This window comes from Melanotaenia boesemani, chromosome 17, assembly GCF_017639745.1.
Source record: "Melanotaenia boesemani isolate fMelBoe1 chromosome 17, fMelBoe1.pri, whole genome shotgun sequence".
In the NCBI taxonomy this organism is placed as follows: Eukaryota; Metazoa; Chordata; class Actinopteri; order Atheriniformes; family Melanotaeniidae; genus Melanotaenia; species Melanotaenia boesemani.
The window spans coordinates 7,479,386-7,502,602 of record NC_055698.1 but is presented as its reverse complement, the minus strand read 5'-3'; the positions used below and the strand labels follow the sequence as shown (position 1 = coordinate 7,502,602).

At 37.7% G+C, this 23,217-nt stretch overlaps 1 protein-coding gene across 1 annotated transcript; it reads right to left on the bottom strand.

Moving 5' to 3' along the window:
* Window positions 1-17,667: 17,667 nt before the first annotated feature.
* LOC121657240 lies at window positions 17,668-22,887 on the bottom strand. The gene is made up of 7 exons (XM_042012650.1): window positions 22,835-22,887; window positions 19,591-19,652; window positions 19,422-19,478; window positions 18,946-19,326; window positions 18,480-18,728; window positions 18,186-18,292; window positions 17,668-17,769 (listed from the first exon to the last, which is right to left on the bottom strand). Exons 3-7 carry the CDS (start codon window positions 19,456-19,458, stop codon window positions 17,668-17,670), a joined length of 876 nt encoding a protein of 291 aa, XP_041868584.1. The 5' UTR covers window positions 19,459-19,478; window positions 19,591-19,652; window positions 22,835-22,887.
* Window positions 22,888-23,217: the final 330 nt, after the last annotated feature.

Below are 23,217 nucleotides of genomic sequence, written 5' to 3'. Positions count from 1 at the left end.
TGACATTTGAGGTAGGAGTTTCTGCCTGCGCTGAACCCACCAGAAATTTATTACTGGATGTAAGAGATGACATTAGCCAAAGTAATGTCACCCACTGGTCGTCACCACCATTTTCTTTTGGAACTGAAAATGGCTATAACGGGATAGAAAGGTGAAGACATCAAATGGGACATCAGAATACTGATGAAAAGTTGTAGATGTACCCCACCATGATAAGTCATTAAAAAGTTTACTGATGTAGTATTTCATGACAGAAAATGATACTTTTTCAATGAGAGAGATTTTGGGGCCAGTGGCTAGAGGGCCATTAGTGATAATCTTTCAGATCTTTGAATCCGTTTCATGCTAAAACCTGATGTCTCTGTCCATCTTTTATAAACAGTATATAGTTACATCATTTGCTTCAAGGAATCAATCATTTAATGGTAACAAGTAATGGAGGTCTTGGCTTGGGTACATTTTAAACTTTTCAGTGCAGAATGACTGTTTAGTGTTGAGCTAATTCACTCCAGGTTATTCAGTCCACATGAGATAACATCATTATTCTCATATAAAAAATAAATGTCACATTTGGTTTCCACCAGAGAGCCTCCAGACTTGTCCATGAATGATACAGTCAAAGTGGTCAGTTCAAATTAAGACCCATTGTTCATGCTATTCCAAATCCTGGCCTTGATCGACTCTCAGGTCATGCTCATGAAAGCTCCTCTGGCATCTGCCATTGACAATTCTAAACTAATACGCATGGAGATGGAATAATAACAAGACAATCTACAAATGTCACTTTGTTTTGTGTGAATTGTTAACCTGACACTGGGATTTCACTCTTGACTTATTGTTCAGTTTTGTTTCTGTGCTGTCTGACAAATTAGTCAGTTTCCGTCCTGTCAGATACCTGATATCTGACTCTGAAAACCATCTATAAGAATCAATAAATGACTAAGAACTCTGTTTTGAACAATCAGTTTCATAATGTTTGCTATAAAACCAGTTTGCCAAGGGTCTGATAAATGTAGCTGAACCATACATGTTAAGGGATAATCAGAAAGAATCATTGCTGGCAGAAATGGTTCTCATAAATTATCTTTACAGGTCTCAATGAGATTTATGTGTATATATAATGGTAAATTTATTTTCACAAAAATTAGGGTTAAAATTAAAGTTCTTTCACCTTGCCTGCTGCACAAAGAGGGAAATTGTCATGCAAACTGTAATTACTGTATAAATTACATGATACTATTAAAGGATAAAAAGAAACCACATTTTGTGTCATAAACCCCCTGATGAGTGCTTCATCCTATCACCATCAGTAGGGCATGTAAAACAGAGAGAACTAAATAACTCTTTTCAGAAGCAATGGATGAAAACTAAGTACTTACTGCTCATATATACAGAAAGAACTTTTGGCCTTGTGCTGGTCAGAAGTATTCAGGTATGTGTTAACACAATGTTACCAAGGAAGGAATTCAGCAATGATTTTAGAGAGCAACTGTTGCTGAGAAAGGGTTTCAGAGCCAATTATAAAACAGTCCATCATTCTACAGAGATAAACATTATTAAAAAGAAAAATTTAAGACATCTGCCAGTCTTCCCAGGAATCGACATCCCAGCATGTACACCAAAAGGTCAAACTGCAAAAGCTCAGAGAAACTGTAAAAAACCCAAGAACTACATCTTAGACCCTCCAGGTCTCAGTTAGCATGTTAAAAACAGAAAAGCAGTTTCCCCACTGCAGGACTAATAAAGGTTTTCTCATTAGTACAAATACCTCATACCAACTCTCAAGCACAGTGATGGAGGACTGATGATTTGGGCTTGATTCGTGTGCATAGGGGCTGGACAACTTGCAGTTGTGGTGAGATAGATTCTTTTCAGGTGTTAGCAATTAGTACCGTTCTCCCAACAAATCACATTCTGATCCGTGTGGTATGAAGGCCGTGGCTGCACACGGCAGTGTTGCGCTGAACGCGCCTGAGTGCACGCCCCCGTAACTGACTTCCGGTGCTCCTGCAGGGATGATTCTTTTCTGCGTCTCTCTTATTATTACTGCTCCTAACACATGCTGATTAGGAAATGCTGTTGTTGTAGATATATCCTGTTGTGGGTCTCCTTCGGCACTTCGTGATCGGATCATTGCTGAACTTTCTGTTGTTTGTTGATCATGTCAGAGTAATACTAAGTGGGTGTGTCAGTAGGGTAAACGCCACTGTCAAGCCTCTTTCTTGGCGTGGGTGATTGGGAAACTCCTGGCTGGTGATCGCTGTATTGCTAATTTAATTGTGTAAACATCTGGTGTTGCTGACGTGCTGCTCCCCGCACCTTAGGGAGTGAAGGTTTGGACGCTTGCTGATCATAGCTTGCTGAACTGCTAACGGTAAGCGGATTCCTCAGTCGTGCCTCCTGCCGGGGGAAAAGTACTTTTGGCCGCCCTCTTGTGCGGTTGGAAGGACATTATTGCTGGTGATCTCCTGCATTGCCAGTGTTTTGCTGGAAGCTAACCTGTTTTTTATTATATATCTTGCTTTGCTCTAAGTTTGATTTTTTAGCCTCTTTTTAACCTTTTCTTTTTCATAATTTTCTTTTTAGTTCACTACTGAAGAGGTGTTTTTATAATAGCTGCTGATCTCAGTGTGTGGTTCACAGTTATATGGAGTTTTAATCTTATTGATTTTTGTTTTCTCTTTTCCAGCAGTCCAGAGCTGACAGTGGTGGTGGTTGGGCCCTTTCTGTGGTGTCATCTCCCTTTTTGTGTGTAGCGTGCTGGCTTGCACCTGGTGGTTGAGGGTGGCCCTGACATGTCTGTATGCTTGTGCACAATAAGTTGAACTTGTGATGTGAGGTGACGTTATCTTTTTTTTGAGATGCCTCCCTTGCAATAACCTGCCTAACTTGTGTTCCCTTCCCACTTCATTTTATTCTTTTTATTGAATAGTATTTTTATATATGTAAAAATAAACATTTCTTAATGGACCAGGGTCTCCCGTGTCCAGTTAATGGACTGGAGTGCCTTCTATTAATCAGTTATCAAATAAATCCCTGGGGGAAATTTCCAGAGTGGTGTAGTCACAGCATCTAGAAGAGCCAGAACCTCTGTGTCGCTACGCAGTCATGGAGTGGACCATGAATCCCTTTGTATACTTAAGTTTTCTTAAATGAAATCCAATATCACGTCTCTGATAATTGAAGCTTGGCTGAAAACTGGGACATTCAACAGCACAATGATCCCAAACAAAGCAACAAATCTACAGCAGAAAAGAAAAGGATCACGGTGTAACAATGACCCAGTCAAAATGAAAACCTCAGCCTTGCTGAAATGTGGAGGGAGTTTAAGAGAGCTGAATGTGAACAAATGTTTGCTTTATTTCAATGAATTTTGCAATGTAGAAAAAACATGGACCTAAATTATTAGACAATTATGTAAGACTGAAAACATAAAGAAAATATATTCATGTTATTTCTGTTAAAACTAGTTCAAGTTAGTTTTATAGTGTTTTTGTATAATTGGTAAAGTTATGCATAAAAATTATTAAGTATCTTAATTAAAACAATTTTTTCTCTATATGTTCTTCTTACCAAAGTGGTTAATAAATGCCTTTCCATAACCTAGAGTATTGCTTTTGTTGTGCAAATCTTAATTAGATGTTATCATATCATATAAAAAGCTCCACTTTTATGAACAAGATGTTCTAAAGATAGTGAAGTCTGTGCTTTAAACTGATGTTACTGATGTAGACAACATTAATAATGAATGAGACTGGTCTTCGCTGATCATCAGATGGAGGATACATCATCTGAGTTTTACCAATGTAATGAGAGAATAAGGCAGTTTGGGAGAGGAGTAGGAGCAGTTGCTGCTCCTGTGCATTAATTATTCAAATCCAGAAATTATTTTCTTTAAATAGCATGATAGTGAAAATCATGAAAATCTAATCTGTATGACTTATTTTGAATAATCAGTCCAGTTCTGCTCCCTTATGTAGAAGTCCCATGATACTGTGTCAGCTTTTGTTTCTGCAGTCTTAACTCCTTTTCCAGATCCAACCAGCCACACTCCAGCTCCAAATCCAGCTCAAACACAGCCATGGTCCCTTAGCAAGGGCCTGTAATTTTTGGCTGCTGTACACCTCAATTTAGGTCAACAGCACCAGCTCTGTACTATCTGACAATTGATAACACAATGAGACCATTAGAGTTGTAGGCTTGTGGCCTGGGGCCCAGTCAGCTCCAGTCTACCTGTGCCAGCCCCAGGCCAGAGTGCTTGTCTCCTAGAGATTAATGATCCCTGGTGCTGCACAGGCCAAGCCATTTCTCGAGTGTGAAATATACCTCATCTGCCTGGCTGGAGCTCTGATTTATTCCCGTCTACATGCTTGTTCTCGATGTCTGCAGGGGGTTTTCCTTTGTTTTGCAGGCTGTGTGTATATGTGCTCATGTTCAGACTTTATTTGATTTCTCCATGTCATGTTAACACATTGGAAATCAAACTGATATCTTGAAAAATTATGCAAATGTTTGTTATAGTAGCTGAGTGATGTGCAAATGTGCATGCATTTTCATTTGCATGTGATAAAAACTCAATAAACAAGCAAATAACAGTGTTTAGTTTATTTGACTCATATCTGCTTATTATTTTGTCAGCTCATTACTGTAGTCGGCCCTTCAAAGAAAAATTCTTTTAGAACTTTTTGTTATTTTAATCCCTGCTGTCGAACAGACCCTTGCAAAACCCCTAAGAGTCTGCTTTATCCTATGAGAATGCCACTGTTGCACGATTGGAACATGACTGTTGGGCTCAGATGGAGGCTATCCTCTGCCTTCTTCTGGGTGGCTGTGTGGTTGTCTCTATGGTGGACTGCTAGGTCCTGTGGTCGGTGGTGGCTGCTGGTTGCCCAGGACTTGGGGTCCTCTTTGTCTTTGTCTCAAAAGTATTTGGGTTGAGCATGCTTGAAAGTTGTTTAGCTATTTTTTACAAGTAAGGTACACATTTTGATGGTTCTGACTGTAAGCCATAAAACTGTAAAAGAGGTGGATTAGTCAAGTACCAGTGCACCAGTATTCAAAAGATAAAGCCAACAGACCTTTCTTATTAGGAACAATCAAAATTAAATGTTCCCACAGGTCACAACCCTACTTTTTGACTGGCTCCGTAGCGATAAAACACAAACTCAACAGCTACAATGCATCTCTATAGTAGTACTGAGGTGCTCAAATTAAAATCTCTCTCCATCTGTCACCTGTAAAGATGAAGACGATGGTTCAGAGACGAGGTTGTGCCAGTGAAACCCTTGATTCGAGCAGTTTTGTGATTCATTCAGGCAATGAAGCATCGGCTGCTTAGACTTCAAATGCCACTTGAGTTTTCTTTGTACTGAAGCAAGCTGTGAAGCTGTGGCTTTAAGGAATTGTAGTTCAGGATATGAAGCCTGTACCGAAGCTTCAGTGTTGCGCTGTCATCAATGCCTTATAGGGCTGGGTAATATTGCAAATTTTGGCATTATTCCGATACCAAGTAAATACTATACTTTGAATGATTTTGCCTTTAATTATTGATGATTATTATTATCATAATAAAACACAGTATAACAATTATTGTCACATAAAACATTTTTTTAACTAAAATGAATGGCAGAACTAAACATTTAAAAATTTTGCTTTTTTTAAACAATATAAAATAACATCAACAATGTAACAAAATAATAAAATAACTTATTTCCTGAGATCGTAATCCCTGAAAATTAAAAAGACCTTAAATAGAGGTTTCTGATAAACTGTATGTAAACAAACACAATAGCAGAGTGTAACTTACTTTATTTAAGCTCCAAAAGCAGAAAAACAACGTGTTTTACCACAATTTCTTTAACTCCAACATATTATAAAGGAAAACATTTGACTTTTTTATCTGACACCTTCACTTACTAATTACTTTTCAAATGTAATATATTGCCAAAGATATTGAGATACTACCTCAGATCTTTGAATTCAGGTGTTCTGAGCAAGGTCCAAAAAGAAGAGCAAGTTTGTTGTTTAGGAACTTGATCAGTCTGCAGTGGAGGTCTTTTTTGGGGACAGTGATGTGTGGATCAAAACTAAAATACTGATACCTCCAATCCCAGCTATTTATGTCCTAGAATCGATTCTCATATTTAAGTATTGATACAAGTAATTTGGACTAAATATGTAGTTTGTTATTAACAGATGGAATCAGAAATACATTGTTTTATAGAGGAATGTATGAGTGGTATTTAATATTTTCTCATTCTGGGCCCAGACAAGACTGTCAGCTGCCCTGGCACCAGTCTCGTTCTGTTTTTATGCTATTTTTCAAGTCTTCCCTGAAACTCATTACGTTACGTAACCCCCGTGTAGTTTAAGCATGTGCAGAGACAACATGCACCACAAAATGATTATAAACCTGGTCATTTTTTTTCCTGCTGATCCGATCCTGAAAAGGTTTATACCTTCCCTCTCGATCAGATTTAAAACTCTTCCCGTTTGAGACTGAGCGAATCAGCTGACATGTTTACATGATGCATTTTTATTCTGATTTGACGTTCAATTTGATTAAAAATGCTCCATGTAAATGTAGCTACAGTCTTGCTGTGAGTATCTCAGCTCCACAAATGGCAACGATGTGTCATGTGATCTCATGTGATGTCTGGGGAGACAGTGAGGCATTACCCCCCCCCCCCAAAAAAAAAAGAAAAAAGGTACAAAGGGAGAAAATGTGGAGTTGTTGGAGATCTGTTATGATAATCTAGAACACACAACTTTCAATTTTTATTTTTTAAATACACAGTTCTGTCCAAAGTATCTGTGTCGGATCAGCCTAAATTTTACTTGATATTGTATCAAAAAGGAAAATCAGTGGTTTTGCACATCTGTACTTTTGGATAAATAAGAGCAGAGGGAGAAAAATTCCCATAAACACATTCCTAAACCTTGTGGAAAGCCTTCCCAGAAGAGCTGAAGCTGCTGTAGCTGTAAAGAATGGACTAACTCCATATTGAACCATATTGAAGCAATTAATTTATACGCTTTTAATTTATTTATCGGGTTGCTGGAATGTTTGATTTAATGATTATTTTCAGTCATGTTGTTATTTAAATCATGTAACAAAGGTCCTTTGTTTTACCCCAACTCTGATTTTTTTTAAGAACAAATCTAACAAAAGCAAAGAAGAAAAAGTTCAACATTTCATGTTTCCACCACATCTGTTCATTTAGGAAACACACCTGTGGGTTGCATCAGACTGCAGCAGGATGTCCTAACAGAAAAAGGTGGAATAACTCTCTATTCTTACTCACACTGCCAAATAACACCATTAGAACAAAATATTTGATGCAATATTTTTTTCATCGTCATGAAAAATAGAAAATGTACAGGTATTATTTGTGTACCTGACAACTTCATATTGTGAGTTGCTGTGGCCTGAGATGAAAGCTGAGATTTAGTTAAACTAAAATAAATAAATAAAAAGAGCGAGAGGCACACACTCATTGCATGTGCATGTCTGAGACCTTTCCTCTTTGCATCAGAAGCACCAAACATGGGCATGTTTATCTTTGTTCTCTCATTTTAATACCTTGATATTCCTTTTTGTTTGTTTTTATGAGATAATGTTTGCCTGTACTACATTTTGCCCTTTAGTCTTCAGCAGAAAAGTAGACACACTTATCAGGCAAAGACTTTGTTATTCCAGTTATTTATTTATGTCCCCTCTGCTACTTCCCCTGCTGGCTCAGAGATGCATCAATGGCAGATCAACTCGTTTAAGCAGAATTGTGTGCACCAATAATTTAAAGAATTACCTGCACATCAAACCCTCACCCTAACCCTAATGGACTGAATTTCATGCGGCAGCCTGTTCTGAATAAATTGTCAACTTAAATCTGATCAAAAAGTGGATTATTTTCTTTAGAGAATATTTTTATTTGAAATAATTAGAAATGATACCACAAATATGAAAGATGAAGCCAATAATTTGAAGTAAATAAAGTTAAAGGTGCAATAATGTAGTTTTTTTTCCATATTATTAACTAATTACATGATGATGGTGAAAATGACTAAAATTATTAAGTGTGTGTGCCATTTGTGTATCAACGTCATTAATAGACTGTCAGATGTTTTTTCAAACATGCTGAAGTATCAAGTCCTTCTGTGGGCGACCTAATCCAATTCAGTTTTCACAGCTGTATTAGGCATTTCAGTTTGGAAGATTGTTTGAATAAACAGTCAGTTATGTAAGTACATATACTGTGTGAAAGACATGTATCAGCAAATGTTTGGGCATATTTAACTTACTTGATAACAAACTGACATGAAGTTAGCAATGGCCTGCTATACATATTCAAATGGAGTTTTTTTTTTTATTATTATAGCATATACACATATTTTTTAGATTAGAAGTTCTGTATCAGTGTATTTTTTTCTTTTTTTTTCGTTTAGCTTCACAAAAATTTATATTAAATTACAAATGTTGGTTTTTTATTGCATATCAGCTTAGGGGGCTCTTATTGCAAAGTGGGTAAAGATAAGAAGAGTAAAACATTGTAATTAGTAGGAAATAATATATACTGTAACTGTAAAGACAAAGTCAACAAATAACACAAAATGCATTATCTCCTTTTATTCATTGTTTCATGTGGTTTCGAGATCATGCAGGTCAATAAAAAAGAGAAGTTTGGTTTATTACTTTTAGGATCTGTTTCTCTGTGGTTTCTGTTTCACTTCCAACTCCAGTTTGGCCTGTGTGAGGGAATTTGTGTGCAAGCCTATTATCACCCCAACTCACAGCCTGGAGCTTACAGTCAGTCCTACCTTGTCCTCTGCAACTGCTTAGCATTATTTAGATCAACTAGCACCATGAAACACCTGGGAAGATGGATAGCGCTGCTTATCAGGTTTTCGTTGGCTGTTTGTCTTGGTTACAAGTAAATAAAAGGGATCTCTGTAACTAATGACTTTGAGGTACACATAAAAAAATGTTTATGTTTGTTTGTCATTGGTTTGTGCACCTACACAGTTAGACTTACATAAGGGCACGCAGCTTCAACCTATGTTCTTGTGTGATGGCTGGACAGCCTGGTACAGGCTATATGTGGACTGCTGCATAGATGCACCTGACCTCCTCTCATGGCTGGTCTCTCCTGCTGGGAATAAATCATGGGGATTTGTGGCAGGATGACCCCGATGAGGTGATTCATGGAGCTGCTTTCATGACCTTCCATTCAGGTACACAGCTGGGCCCAATTACCTGATGTGCCCATTTATCCCTGTTACTAGACAACATCTCTTAAACACATGCTTATGTCCCCGTAAAGCCAACATTAATGTCTGCTGCTGAGGATCTGCAGTACACAAAGTGTCTCATTTTGATTTTGATGATAGCCTCTTACATGCATTATGTCTAGTTATTTCAAACCCATTCTTAACCTATCAAAGTGATTCAATTGTAAATGCAAGACCCATGCTGCTCTCCAGTCTTACACTCATGTCCAAGTTTACTAATGTGACCAATTAAAGTGATTAGCAACACTAAACATGTTGCATACATGCTGGGGCACCTGATGTGTGGTAAGGCTCCTGTCTGTGATGCCAACTGTTGTTCATTTTGGGAAATGTGTCACAGGTCTGCTATCCCTCCCCACGTCCTTTGCAGTACTTTAACTACTCAAGAGCACGCATGCACACATATTAAACAGTAAAAGATAAAACAAAACATCCAAAATCATGCAGTTGCTTTACATATCTATGCACTTGCTTGGCTACCCAATTATACATCTTTGCAAGAAACAAGCAGTCTGGAGAACCCAGGTTCAAGTCCCCAGCATGCCAACAGAGGTGAACCACTGTGGGACCTTAAGCAAGGCCCTTGACCGTAACCCAGAAATTGAAATGTGCAACAGTGCTTGAATATTTGGACACCAGGGGTGTGATTTTGATTGACAGGTGTAGAATCAATCCCACTGAATAAATAAATAACATAAGACAATGCTGATTGGCCAGGGACACAGAGAGCTGCATCCCTGGGAGAATCTTGCCAGAACCAATGAGAACACAATCAGTTTTAAAGTATTTACTAATTCTGCATTATCTAATTGATCTATTCTTTAAACAAGATAGGGGTTGGGGTGGGGTAATGCAGGGTGGCATGGCCAATACTACAACTACAAATCACACAAAATTCACCAATATTCATTTTTAAGTAATAAAAATTTATTCCTTTGCCAAATAAGTTTTAACTTATGACCTCTCACACAACACTTTAAAAACTTTTAAATTTGAAAGTCACACCTTGTCTGACACAGCTTTACACACAAAAGCAGGCATGAAATACATACATACATGCACCTCATGGCAACCCCTAATATATTCCATTAAGCTGCGTGCAGGCTGAAACCTTCTGGCATTTCTGTTTTCTGACTTTTAGAAGCTGTAAACCCCCCACTAGCAATGGCTGTCTGATAATCAATGAGTGTTCTTGTTCTTCAGTTGGACTGTTCAGTATTATTCAGCTCATAGCTCTCTCTGTCCCCCACTGCATCACAAGTACAGTCTAACTTCCACCCCTGCTGCCACGACCCTACCCCTTCCACATTTCTGTGCTCCTATTATCCTCCTCCACCCCCCGTGTGGAGCACAGCTGCTCCTCATCGCTTTTTCAGGCCAAGTCCAGTCAGCATCTTGTTCTCTCCATTATTCACTAATCCCAACCCCACTGAGCAGAGGGTACTGTACATTTGGATAAAAGCCTCTGCTGTCTGCAAATTGCTAATCAATGGAAATATTCTCTCTAAAGGTCCTCAGAGTGAGTACTCATATGACTAGTTGTGTAGCTGTTGAAATTTTCTTTGCAAACAATACAAACATGCACATAATACCACATTCAATAAACAAGTTGACACAGAACTCATTTGTAATCGATATAATTACACCTTGAATCGCTTACATGCCATTTACAGCCAAATTTATTGTGTTCAAACTCTTTCTAAATCTCCAATGCTTTTACCTTTTACCTCTTAGGCAAATGGAGAACTTGGAGAGAACAAAAAGGAGCCAAATATACTGTGACATAATGGCAAGAATCAATATGACTTTTCCTTCCTAAATGGAAGATAATGGTATCACAATGGAGGCGTGTGGAGCTTGCCTACTCAGCCAGCTGTGATTGATCTGTTACTGCAAGAGTCACTTTGGGACTCGCAAAGTGTCTGGACACATTAGTGTCGCCATGTGTGAGCTAACACTCACACACAGACGCTGGGTTCGCTTTGCATCTTCAAAGAAAACTTCTCATAAGTTTCTACTTTGCGGTCATACATGATCACTGTGTGTAAATACTTGTATATTTCATCCGGATAATGCTTGGATTTAATTTCCTTTCTAGTCAGTTGTCAACATGTGTTTCATCCAAGCAATGCTCTTTATTTTATTGTCTTTGAATTGTTTATGATGTCAGTCATCACCGGAGGTTTGCCTCGGTACCCTGAGACACATTGGCAGTTACATAATGGCAAATGCACTCTGATAAACCCAACTCACATTTAAAAGCATCTCCAGCTGCAGCCTAACTGGAGCACATTTCTAAATCTAAACCTTGTATAGTGTTTGGCAAATGAATTTAAAAATGTCTTCTATTGCGTTGCTTTTCAGTAAAAATGACTGCTGTGCAATTTCCCCCAACAAATTATTTTAAGTTTTATCATTTTTATTTGACTGTAAAGACAAATTATCCTAAAGTTAATAGCAAGTGTGTAATTAATTCAGCCTCATTTCAGATATGGCAGGCATTTTGGTTTCCCTCCATATGTGAAGAAGTCTATGAAGCTTTGACAAAAGCAAAAGGACAAATCATCACATACACCAACTTATGTATAGTACCTTGAGATGACTCTTTGTTGTTAATTCCTAAATAAATAAAACGAAATTGCATTTCAGGCTCTGTATATTTCTTTTATCTGTCATGATAATGCATAGAAAGAAGTTGCCCTTGAGTTTATTGCAGATGTCAGCCTACCTATTGGTTTAGAGGTGGCTGCAGAGATGCAGCTTTGCACATGCTTTCCCTGACAAATTGCTCTCATTACCTGCAGAAATCCAATCAAGTGCACATTCAGACCTGTTCTGTTAGCTTATATTCTCAGCGGGAAATTACAGTTTATGACAAATAGGTATGTACTGTGTTTTTTGATTGACACTTTTATTCTCTTTACAGCTCTTATGCCAAGCTTTCATAATAAATTGGTATATTTCTGGCTTCACAAGAGCTTCAATTTCTATCTGTATTTGAATGTGAAGAGTCCGTTTCATATCACACAATGCAGAGGAAAAATTTAATTAAGAGCAGCAAAAGAAATAAATTATGCCAATTTTAGACCAGGAAGAAAAATAAACTACTGCAGTGGATGAGCAGTGATGTTTTACAGTTTTACTTCGGCTAGATAGTCGACACATGAGCGTCAATACATGTGATTTTCCATGAGATTTTTTTTTAAACCCAAGCAACTTATTTTCCTGTTGCACAGCAAGGTTACCGAACCAAGCTGTGACGCTGTGTCTCCAGAGCAGCACTGTAAAACATCAACATGACCTTTTTGTTCATTCCATGAATTATAAGTCTAGTCACTGCTGCAGAGGTAGTCAACATGAGTGGTCCAAGTTGAAGAAGTGTCATTGTAAATAACCACAGGATTGTGTTCGCTTACACCCCGTCTCTTCTGTTTTGTCTGTATTAGGAACCAGGTAGTTATAATCACACCAGCTGAAGAACCTTTGAATTGGGCGGCGTGGCTCAGTGGGTAGAGTGGTCGTCTTGTAGCCTGAGGGTTGCCGGTTCGATCCTCAGCCTGTCAAGCTCATGTTGAGGTGTCCTTGAGCAAGACACCGAATCCCAAATTGCTCCTGATGGGTTGTGGTTGAACGCCTTGCATGGCAGCTTCTGCCATCAGTGTGTGAATGTGTGTGTGAATAGGTGAATGTGATGTATAATGTAAAGCACTTTGAGTATCATTCCAGGTACTTAAAAGCGCTATATAATACAGACCATTTACCATTGAATTAAAAAATAGCTTGATAAGTCCTGGCTCCGTTCCACCAAAGATAAAACATCAGAAAACATAATGATGTGATTGCCTAAGTAAGAACCTCTGCATTTATTAGTGTGCAAGGAGAACAGGACGGGTGAACTGACACAGTCTTGGGGAGCTATCGTACTGAGAATTCGGGGTGCAGAGTGAGTCCTATTATTGTTGTCTAGGATTAGTTAAAAATAAATGGTACCATCTAACGATACCAAGATGCGCATTGAAGTCATTTAATTAGATTAGTAGGTGTGGCTGCAGCATGTTGAAGGCAGAACTAAAATCCACCAATAAAAGATAAGTATATGAAGTTGAATTCACTAAGTGTTAAAGAATAAGATGAGTCACGGTTAAAATAGAATTCTCTGTGCTTCTACATTCTGCTTACCTGCTTAATTTCAACTGTGCTGCACTTGTTTCCTTGACTTTCTCTGAAGTCATTGCAAACAGTACTGGAGGAATCCATGGGTGCATACGTCCATGCTACCTACATCCATATAGACAGATGTGTGGCTTCATGTCAGGCCATTATAGGCAGGATGTCACTGTCTTGAGTTCCCATGAGTCTGAAATAATGAGCTGTAACTGATCACACATAAAGAAGTGTGTGTGGTCAGTTATGTTCATCCAAGCTAGCTAATAAGCCTGAATATTTGTTGTCATTGTAGAGTAAAAGTTGGAACATACCTCCTGCCTCTCTACAGCTCACACTAACATACAACTACCGGCTTTAGCTTTCCACTGCCACATAAGGGCTGAGCTTAAAATATGAAACATCTTGAAACAGAGTTGGCTCTTAGGTTTGTTTTTCCTGTTGTTTGTGTTTGCTTTCATACAGAAAAGAGTTGATTAAATATACGGCTCATTACCAGAAAGCATTGTTACTGCTGAAGCTTTTGTGCCATTGTTGTCAAGCAGTGACATTTCTGGCACTTTTTCCGGTTAGCTGTTGGTCGGAGTCTGGCTTTTCAGATTAAGTTACCTTTTAGCCAATCGACATTCAATCAACACATTGCATCAGCTCTGGCAGAAAACACTAAACATCTGTCCGTTTCTTTAAAAAATGACTAAGTCCTTCAATTTGTGGGCACTTAGAGCTACTTAGATACATAAAGTAAAAACAGGCTCTTAAACAGTTGTCTGCAAAAGTGGAAAATATTTATTTCTAAACCACATTCCTTGTAAAGTCCAAGATGTTAACATTAATTGTTCTTTGAAGATGATTTGTTTGCTGGTTTCCTCCATATTTGTAGCAACTAAACAAACATTACATCATTAGCTTATTTTACTAAGATGACACCAGGTCGTCTTCCACTGCATCACAAGGCAAACTAATAACAGTCCACCTATACAGTCTGCTGTAAAACTCCTACAGAGTTATATCTTAGCTTGAACAGCTTACATATGTTCAAAGTTTCCTCATGCTCGATTTAATGTTTGAACTTTAAAGAAAAAGTGACAGTACTATCACCTAGATGCTGTGGTATTCTTGCAGCCTTTGCATTTCCTTTAACACCAAGGCTTTATGTCTTCCAGGTCTTATGACAACTGCTTCTTTTCTAGTGCTTATTCACAGTCTGATTTCCTTTAAAGTTGTGCTTCATGATATGAGCAAATGCTCACATGAGATTAAAGCCCTACTGAACACAGACAAGTAGCAGAGATGCACAGGCACACTGAAGTACTTTAAATGGCTTATGCTATTAATTGCAAGGTAGATCCCTGACCTGAACTTTAATCCTGCTCCAGTCAGCTTCCACAAAAGTTGCATTGGCTACCATGGTATCACAATCCCACTGCAGCCTCCAGTCTTAATCATCTAACTAATTCACAGTTGATCAAAGCAACAAAATGGAGCAGAGATAAAGAAAGGCATCAAACTATAGGTATTTACATACTCAGGTCTAAGACCTAAAAATAAGGACAGGATAGATCAACAGTAAAACATAAAAAAAATAAAATAAAAAAAATAATATATATATATATATATATATATATATCTGTGAACAACACGTGAACAACAAAAACAAAGATCTGATTATTACCGCCACTCTGGCATTTTTCTAAGTAATAAAGGTTTGGTGTAGGTCTTTATCTAGTCCCAGGATTTTTAAGCTGCCAGACTCGTTAAGTGCAGTCCCATGTGGGAGGCGGATGTCAACTTGTGTGACCAAAAAAAATAAAAAAATAAAATAAAATAAAATAAAAGACCTCAGCTTGTCCCAAGAGGGTTTTTCTGTCAGTTTGGTGCAGTTGAAAAAAGTGGTTTGTCTCATAGAGGAGAGCATTTATGTGTGAAAAGTCCTGACAGAGTCAACAGCTTGGTTACCAGAATAATCTTGATTAATAACTGAATGGATGAAAAAGGCTGTTAATTTTTGTTTTGCCCTCAGTCTTTCCAACACACTTACCTGTTTTTGTGTTTATACCATAAAGTCCTGCAGCAGTCTCTTCCAGCACAGTGCCAGATCCGTTGAGAGGCAAAATGTGGAGTTTATTTTTTGACCACTCATGTGCCAGAGCCATGGGATCCAACTACCAATCCAGCTCTCTACTGCAAGGTTTCTCTTGACACTTATTTAGTCATGACGCAAGAATCCTTCAGCATGTATCTTTTTTCCTGTTTTTATTCTTATTGTAAGTATCAGAAGAAATTTCTATTTTATTATCCTTTCACTCAACAAAGTGTTGTAAACTGTCCTTGTCTATTTCCTGATAAACATACCTCAGGATGGTGAGTCTTATTCTCTTAGTTATGCATTTGCTTAATTTAAGAAGTGACCTGTAAAATGTTCATGAAGTCCAATGACAAAAGATGAAGGATGAGAAAGAGAGGAGGGGGTGCAGGGGGTGGTAATAAGATTTTAAATAATACATAGACATAAAGGACATTGCTCAAAGAGAACAAAGTTGAACTCAGCTTCCTGCACCCCTCACCCACCCTCCAGTACACCACAGAGGAGGTAAACAACTTTCAAGACATAAATATTTAAATGTTTCATTAGATGCCGTCTCGTGAGGAGAGTAACGGGAGCTCTGGGATTTTGCTCCAACAGGAGGCGGAAAGTCAAATCCAGTCAATGACAAATCCATTCTGTCAATAAGAACAAGCAGTCTTCGGAGGCGTTGAATAACATAAATGAATATGTAAATAAATGATTTATGTGCAACTAAAATAAGGCATTAACATCTGCTAGAATATGCAGAATTAACACAAGTGGTTATATTTCATGGAAATGCTCGGAGAGAGACGGGAAAGGACGTTGTTATGAATCATTTAACATGTTAGATGTTTTGCAGGTGTGCATGCTGAGTCTTGCAATCTTTGGACGGTGGTTTAACAGCTGTAATTAGAGAAACTGAGCTGGACATGAGACGTCCACATCCAGGAAACACCAGGAGACCAGCGTTGGCATCACTTTATTTGTTTCTCATTTTACTGCTGCAAACTCTCCAGTAATACAAGGAAATGATTAAAAAGAGACACAAATTTAACCCACATTTGTTATTATTGTTAGTGGCTTGTCTTCAATATAAAATCATTAATTGTTTGTATATCTTCATCTAGTAAACACTTGTCTTTGTGTGGGAAACCTATTCAGTACATTTCAACTCTTCTATAAATTTTTTGTAATTCTCCACAATGACAAGGCAAAAACAAGTATGTCAATAAAAACCAAAGTATGGCCTCTTTTTTTATTAGAAATATGCTATTCCACTGACATAAGTATGCTATACCAGCCTTTTCTTATTCAACTTTTTGAGGGAGCTAATCGTGGCCGGTTAGTCAATGGTTTGGCTCCCAGAAGTGACCCAGAAGAGTCTAGACATGCTAAACATACAGGTCTATTTTTGACAGAATGCGTCAAGCTCGTAAGCTCAAATAGGCCCAGACAGTAAATCAGACACGGCATAAAGCATCTGGTAACTACCGGGAACACCAGTTAGATGTCAATCGGTCAGGAGGTCTCATTGTTTTCCTTCCATCATGGACGATGAGACATTTATCCCTGAAGTGGTTTTGAATGAGAGCTGGTATGTTGGTGCTACACTAACCTTAGCAACTTGAAGTTTTAAAGAGCATATATAATAAGCGACCACCACTCGGTGCCTAATCTAAGCTTAATCCTGACCCCAGGCCACAGTCTAAACGGTGTCACAGTAATCAGCTGCTGTAACATTTCAGCTCTGATCTGCTGCCTTCTTTCAAATGCAGCGTACCGTCACCTGCCTCCCTCATGCATTCATTAAGACCAAACACTTCTCAGCATTCCTCCCCTCTAATTTATATGCAGATTAAACAGAGCTGTTCAGAGTGATGAAATGCATCTTGAAAATTTCTGTTGTAAAATACAATGTTAATATTTTACAACTGTTGTGTAAGAGGTTTTAAAGCAGACGGGCAAAATATCAAAAGATCCACTAAAACAAACACAAAGCTACAGAATTCTTGTAAGTTACAAATTCTTTGTTTGAGTAAAATTATTTATACGATGTAATGAGCTAATGTTGACATGAAAATCAGAAATCAGAAATCAGAAATACTTTATTAATCCCTTGCAGGGAAATTCATGAAGGATTTTGTTTTTTATTTATCTCCCTTTTTCTTATTGAAGACATTTCCGTTTGGGCTCTTCTTCCATCTTAGTGTGAACTGGTTGATCGTCTGGTTCTTCAGTTTGTTTTCCAGCTGCAACACAGAAAAGCATTTTATTTTCCACATAAATAACAGTTTTGTTGCTTAAAGTTTTGGTGAAGCCACAATCTGAGTGATTTTCCTCTGCATTTTTACATATTGACAGAGGAACTCAGTCTGCTCTGAGTCCCTGCAACTTCCATCATTTATTTAAATTATTCAAAACTGTGAACTGAAAAGTGGGTTTTAAATGTGATAAACAGGGTTTTTCAGCATATTTAGCGTAACGTTTAAATCTTTAAACTTTTCTGCCTTTAAAGTGACACAACTTTAAAGTTCCTCTCAGGCACTTTTATGGGTTGGAAAATGAAAACTGGGTTACAATGAAATCCCCCACAGCAGTGTGAAATGTACAGTAGTGTTGCAATGCTAAGGAAGTTAGCATGATGTGCCAGCACTCTCTAACTCACCTGTTTCAAAATAGCTTCCTGCAAAAGGACATCATTTAGATTTAGAGATCCTTTAGTCTTCAGTTCAATCTTGTAGATTGAACTGACGAGCTTCTGTTTGGGATTCCCTAAGACAGAAAAACGTCAAGTTGTTTTAATGCTACGAACTTTGTAAAAACTACATGTAGCATCATTTAAGATATTTAAATCAACCCTAAAGGAACACAAAACAGACAAACTTTTTCTTCTTTTTTTGCATCTGAGGGCTTGTGAAGTAAACAAACAAAAGAAAAAAAGAAGAAATTGGTTAATTACCTGAACAAATGAAGGGAAACTCACGGTCACTGGGCTCATAAAACTCGTTTTCCTGTGTAACAACACAACACCAAAGTTCTGTGTACAAACCAGTCCACCATTTTTCTGACCCTCTAGTCACATTCATGATTTCTTGCTTTTCTGAGGCATTTCTCATGCTGGTCAAGTCTGTGTAATTCTTCCTGCAGTAACTCTGTGCTGCCCACCAGCTCATTGAAGTTTCAATTGCAATGTACGTATTTGTAGTCTCTGAAAATGACAAAACATTCACAAAAAACAAAAAATGAGCATCATGAGAAACACATCGGGCATGAATTGATCATTGGGTGTAGAAAACAAAACTGTTGATATGGTTACATAACTAGTAATACAATCACATGCAGCTCGACATAAATCTATTAAAGACAAAGCTAAATGTAAAAACATTAACAAAAAAAATAAGAGAGAAAATGAAATAGATACTCACGATTGTAGCACACTGACTTGTATTGGTTTGCACAACGTTCTTCGTATAGTGTGCCATTTATAAACAGTGCACAAGAATCATTAACAGTGGAGGAGTAGTAGTGGTTGTACTGTTGTAAATTAGACAATATCCATTCATTGTTGTTGATAATTTGATTGCTTAGTGACCACTTCCATTTATAGAAAAACGGAGTATTTCCAGTCCACGCAGCTGTTGTTAAATTGCCAATGAGGTTTTGCACATTTATCCAGTCCTCTTTAGTGCCTGTGGTTGCTAGGTCGTCAAAGTTTTTCCTACAGTATTTCTGAGCTTCAGTCCAGTTTTTTGGACTTTGTATTAAGTGGTGATTTTGGGTGATGCCCAGTGATGGAGTCAGTGTTCCTACAAAAATATGAAGTCACAATTATTTCAAAACAAAGTTTTAACAATTCAACAAAAAATCCATTAAAAAGCTTTATCAGTGATTAAGAACCCACCTAGAAAAAGCAATACCACTATTCCAGGCTTCCCCATCAGTGTCTTAGTGTTAGACTCTGTAAATAAGCAATAAGGCCAATTGTCGTCAATTAATAAAACTTGAAACTTTAATTTAGCTCTACTTTTAAGCTGTTACCACTAGATGTGTCCTCTTTTCAGCCGTATCACCTGCAGTGCTGCTGCCTCCTGGTTCTGTGACTCCTTGCTGCTTGTAGCTGTTATACGAAGCACTGCACAAAATTTAAAGCTGAAATTATCATGAACGTGATGCACACAGAGGTTTTTACACTCCCTCCTCCCACAGTCAGATACATTTGTATGTTTGAAGCTCTTTATGACTCTGTGGTTAGTGTGTACAGGGAACTGTTAAATTATGTGCAAACATATTAAAATGTGTGGTTTTAATAATGCAAATTTTTTCTTTCTTCTTTTTTCTTTGACATCTCACCAATTTATTATAATTCTATTTAGCTTTTTTAATTCAACATGGATGGAAAATGATGTAATAACAGTTGATGCCCCTTGCTACTAACAGAAACTGAATCAGGATTTAATTTCTATGGATTGTTTTTTTAGGAACTCAGTGAACTAAGTTAAATAATGAACTTAGAAAATAAAGCTAATGAGAATAGCTGAGGATCATGTTAAGAGTTAAGTTCACTGAACTGGGAAGCAGGAGTTGCCAGTGTGGTGTCTGATTTTCAACATTTCATAATTAGAATTAACATTTCATAGATTATGATTATATTTTTGTTTGCAGCTGTAAGCAGACGGCCATTTTCAGTGAATTTTAGACTCCATGTGTGGACAGGGTTATAAGTTTCTAGTAGTATCTAAGCATAGCATTATGTAAGGCACATTTAGATTTTCATCAAAGGGTCTGTGTCTCCAAGCTGACTGGACTCTGCAACTTAAAAAGACCTAGAACAGGCTGTAAACATAAAATTTGAAGAAGCACATCAACACAGGGTGTAACATGATATGTTATTATATACAGAGGCTGAATCCCATTTTACTTAGCCCTACCCCCCTGTTTTGCACGTTCACATGTAGGGGTAGGGGTGTCCCAATTTCTTTTACGACAGAGGGGTAGGGGTGGGTGGTAGGGCTATATACCCCTTCAAACAAAGATTTTTCAGAGCCGCACTTCAAACGGAGGGGTATGAAAAATATTCCGTCCTATATGAGAAAGCAAGTGTTCCTACGCATATCAAGCTTTCTTGGGGTGCAGGGCAACACACACTCACAAAAAAAGCTACAGAGAAAAAGAGATAATGCCCGTAAACACAAAGACTTTTAATTGCACACAAAAGTTCTGCATTACATCCTATAAATCAAATAATTGTGCGGTAAGGAAAAAATGAGTATGACAAGTTTGTCGGCCACGATAGTTTTTATTAGTTTTTTTTTTTCTATCTTACTTTACTATAGACTTTGTATGATAACACTATGGAGTATCTCGACTGAAAGCTTTTGCGGAGTGATCTCTCTCGTGTCATGTTTGACATCAGCATGTTGCAGCACGAGACCGTGGTGAACCACCTGTGCAAGCTGGTATGCTGCATTTGTTTACAGGCCTTAAACTCTTACGCATCAGCCGTGAGACTTATGCATTCTCACACTGGCATACACATCAAGAGCAATGCCAGCTAATGGAGAGGTTCAAGAGGTTCTCAGTGGGCCGCATTACTTTTGGGCCGGTGTCCTGGCGTATATCTTAAAAAGACGCAGCAGCGCGGTTCCCTCACTGCTCATAGATCAGTCTGACACGCAGCAATGAGGCGAGATATCTCGGCTTCACAAACAACAATGATGCACAATATAATTTTTCCTAGTTTTTTTTTTATTTTATACAACTGGCAGTTTTGCTGGTTTTTGAAAGCCAATTTTGTTAATAGAACAGAGACTTTATTATCTATCAGACTTATTGTTTTTGGCTGTGTTTGGCTTTCATTCATGAGAGTCCATTCTATTTATTGTTTTTGTTTTGTTATTTAAAATGTCTTACAGTTCCAGTGTAAAATGCTCTTTAGTGACTACGTCCCAGTTTGTAGGGATTGACTTTCAGCCCTACCCCTTCTAGCTCCGTTTTGAAGGGGTAAGTGGCAAGGGGTAGGGGAAGGGGTAACAAAGAGAAATGGGATTGGGCCAGAGTCTCAGAAGCTCTGAGTACTGGTTCCAGATGTACTTAGGAACGTTCTTTGTTTGAGAAAGCATATATAAAGCACCTGACGCGTATATTCAGTGGGTTTTTCTAAAGATTGGCTGAGAGACCTCACAGATTCTGCTTATCTGTTTAAGATATTACTTTTTGTAATAAAACCATCTTTTTTATTATACATCAAGTTGGCGTCCGGAGCTTTTTTTGCATCAAAATATTCTTGTCACATCATCTGCTTAAAGTAAGTCACTACAAAATGGCATCATGATCTACAGAAGATCATCACAATGAAGCCACCGCACTGTGGAAACGACAGGACGGCACAGATGAGAGGAAAAGTAGTCAACAACACAACGGCTTCACAAACTACAGAATGTTGTCAAGAACAAATAAACAACACCGGGACAAAGAATTCTTGACCTCACCTTAAAATATCAAAGGTCTAGAGTACAGCCTTAGTATCAAGGTTATCCTTCGGTTTTTTTTTGTAGGTAAACATGCAGGAGGTGGACTAAATTCACTGTATGCTAACTGTTAGAAACAGATGAGCAACTCATTGTGCTCATGATTTCATTCATTCTACATACCTGGAGCATGTGATTTGTAAGGACTGGAAACTGCAGGCCAGACTGGAATACAACGATCTTCCCATCTACATCTCTGAAGAGTTAAGAATTAGTTAATCTCCACACCTGTGTGAAACTAAATTTGAATCCTTCCCTGTATAAACAGCTTACCTTGTAAACCCATTGTCTAATTATGAATTTGTATATAGAAATGTTATTTATTGCTCCAATCTGCTTATTGTCAATTCAAAAATAAAAATTACAATGAAAATGAAAGTTAAGTTGTGGAACATTTGAGTGGGGCACTTAAGCAATGTCCCAGTTTAAACCAGATTAAAAAGCAGTACAAACACGGTACAGGGAGGAAGAAGGCTGTTGACAGTTATTTTGGGTTTGCACTTATTGCTATATTTTAACATTTTTGTTTTATGTATATTATGAAAATATTATCATTGGTTGTATCTGTAAACATGTTAAACCAGGAAGTGAACTGGTATAACTGCAGATTTTTTATGCAAAATGGCATAAGAGGTAGGATTAGATGAGCTTCCTTCTTCCTGCTTTTCAAATGTGTTGGGTAGCAATGTTCCATAAAATATGTAATCGTGGTATGCCAACATGTTTGAAATAAACATTCATTCATTCAAAATCATTGCCTGTCATGTCAACGTTTGGTCCTGTTTACCTATAACTCCTAGAAGTGACCTACTCTCACACCAAACTGCGTACTATGAAACCAGCATTGATTATTCAGGAACCTCACTTGGCATGTTGATTATTTCAGAAATTTATCATCAAAAAAATGTATCTTAAAAGGAGAGATATGAATAAAAGATAAATTAATGATTTGTAAACCAAATTCGTACGTCCATAGATACGTAATAGTACGTAATCTGTCACACATACCTGACGTGTTCCCATGGTGTCACTTCTGCAAGCGGGCAGTTATGTAGAAAACATGCTCATCTTATTCAAACACGATGTTTCTGAAAAAATAACCCTTGATTTTACTTTTATCCCAAATATATTGATTGATATATAAACCAACACACTTTTAACACAATGGAT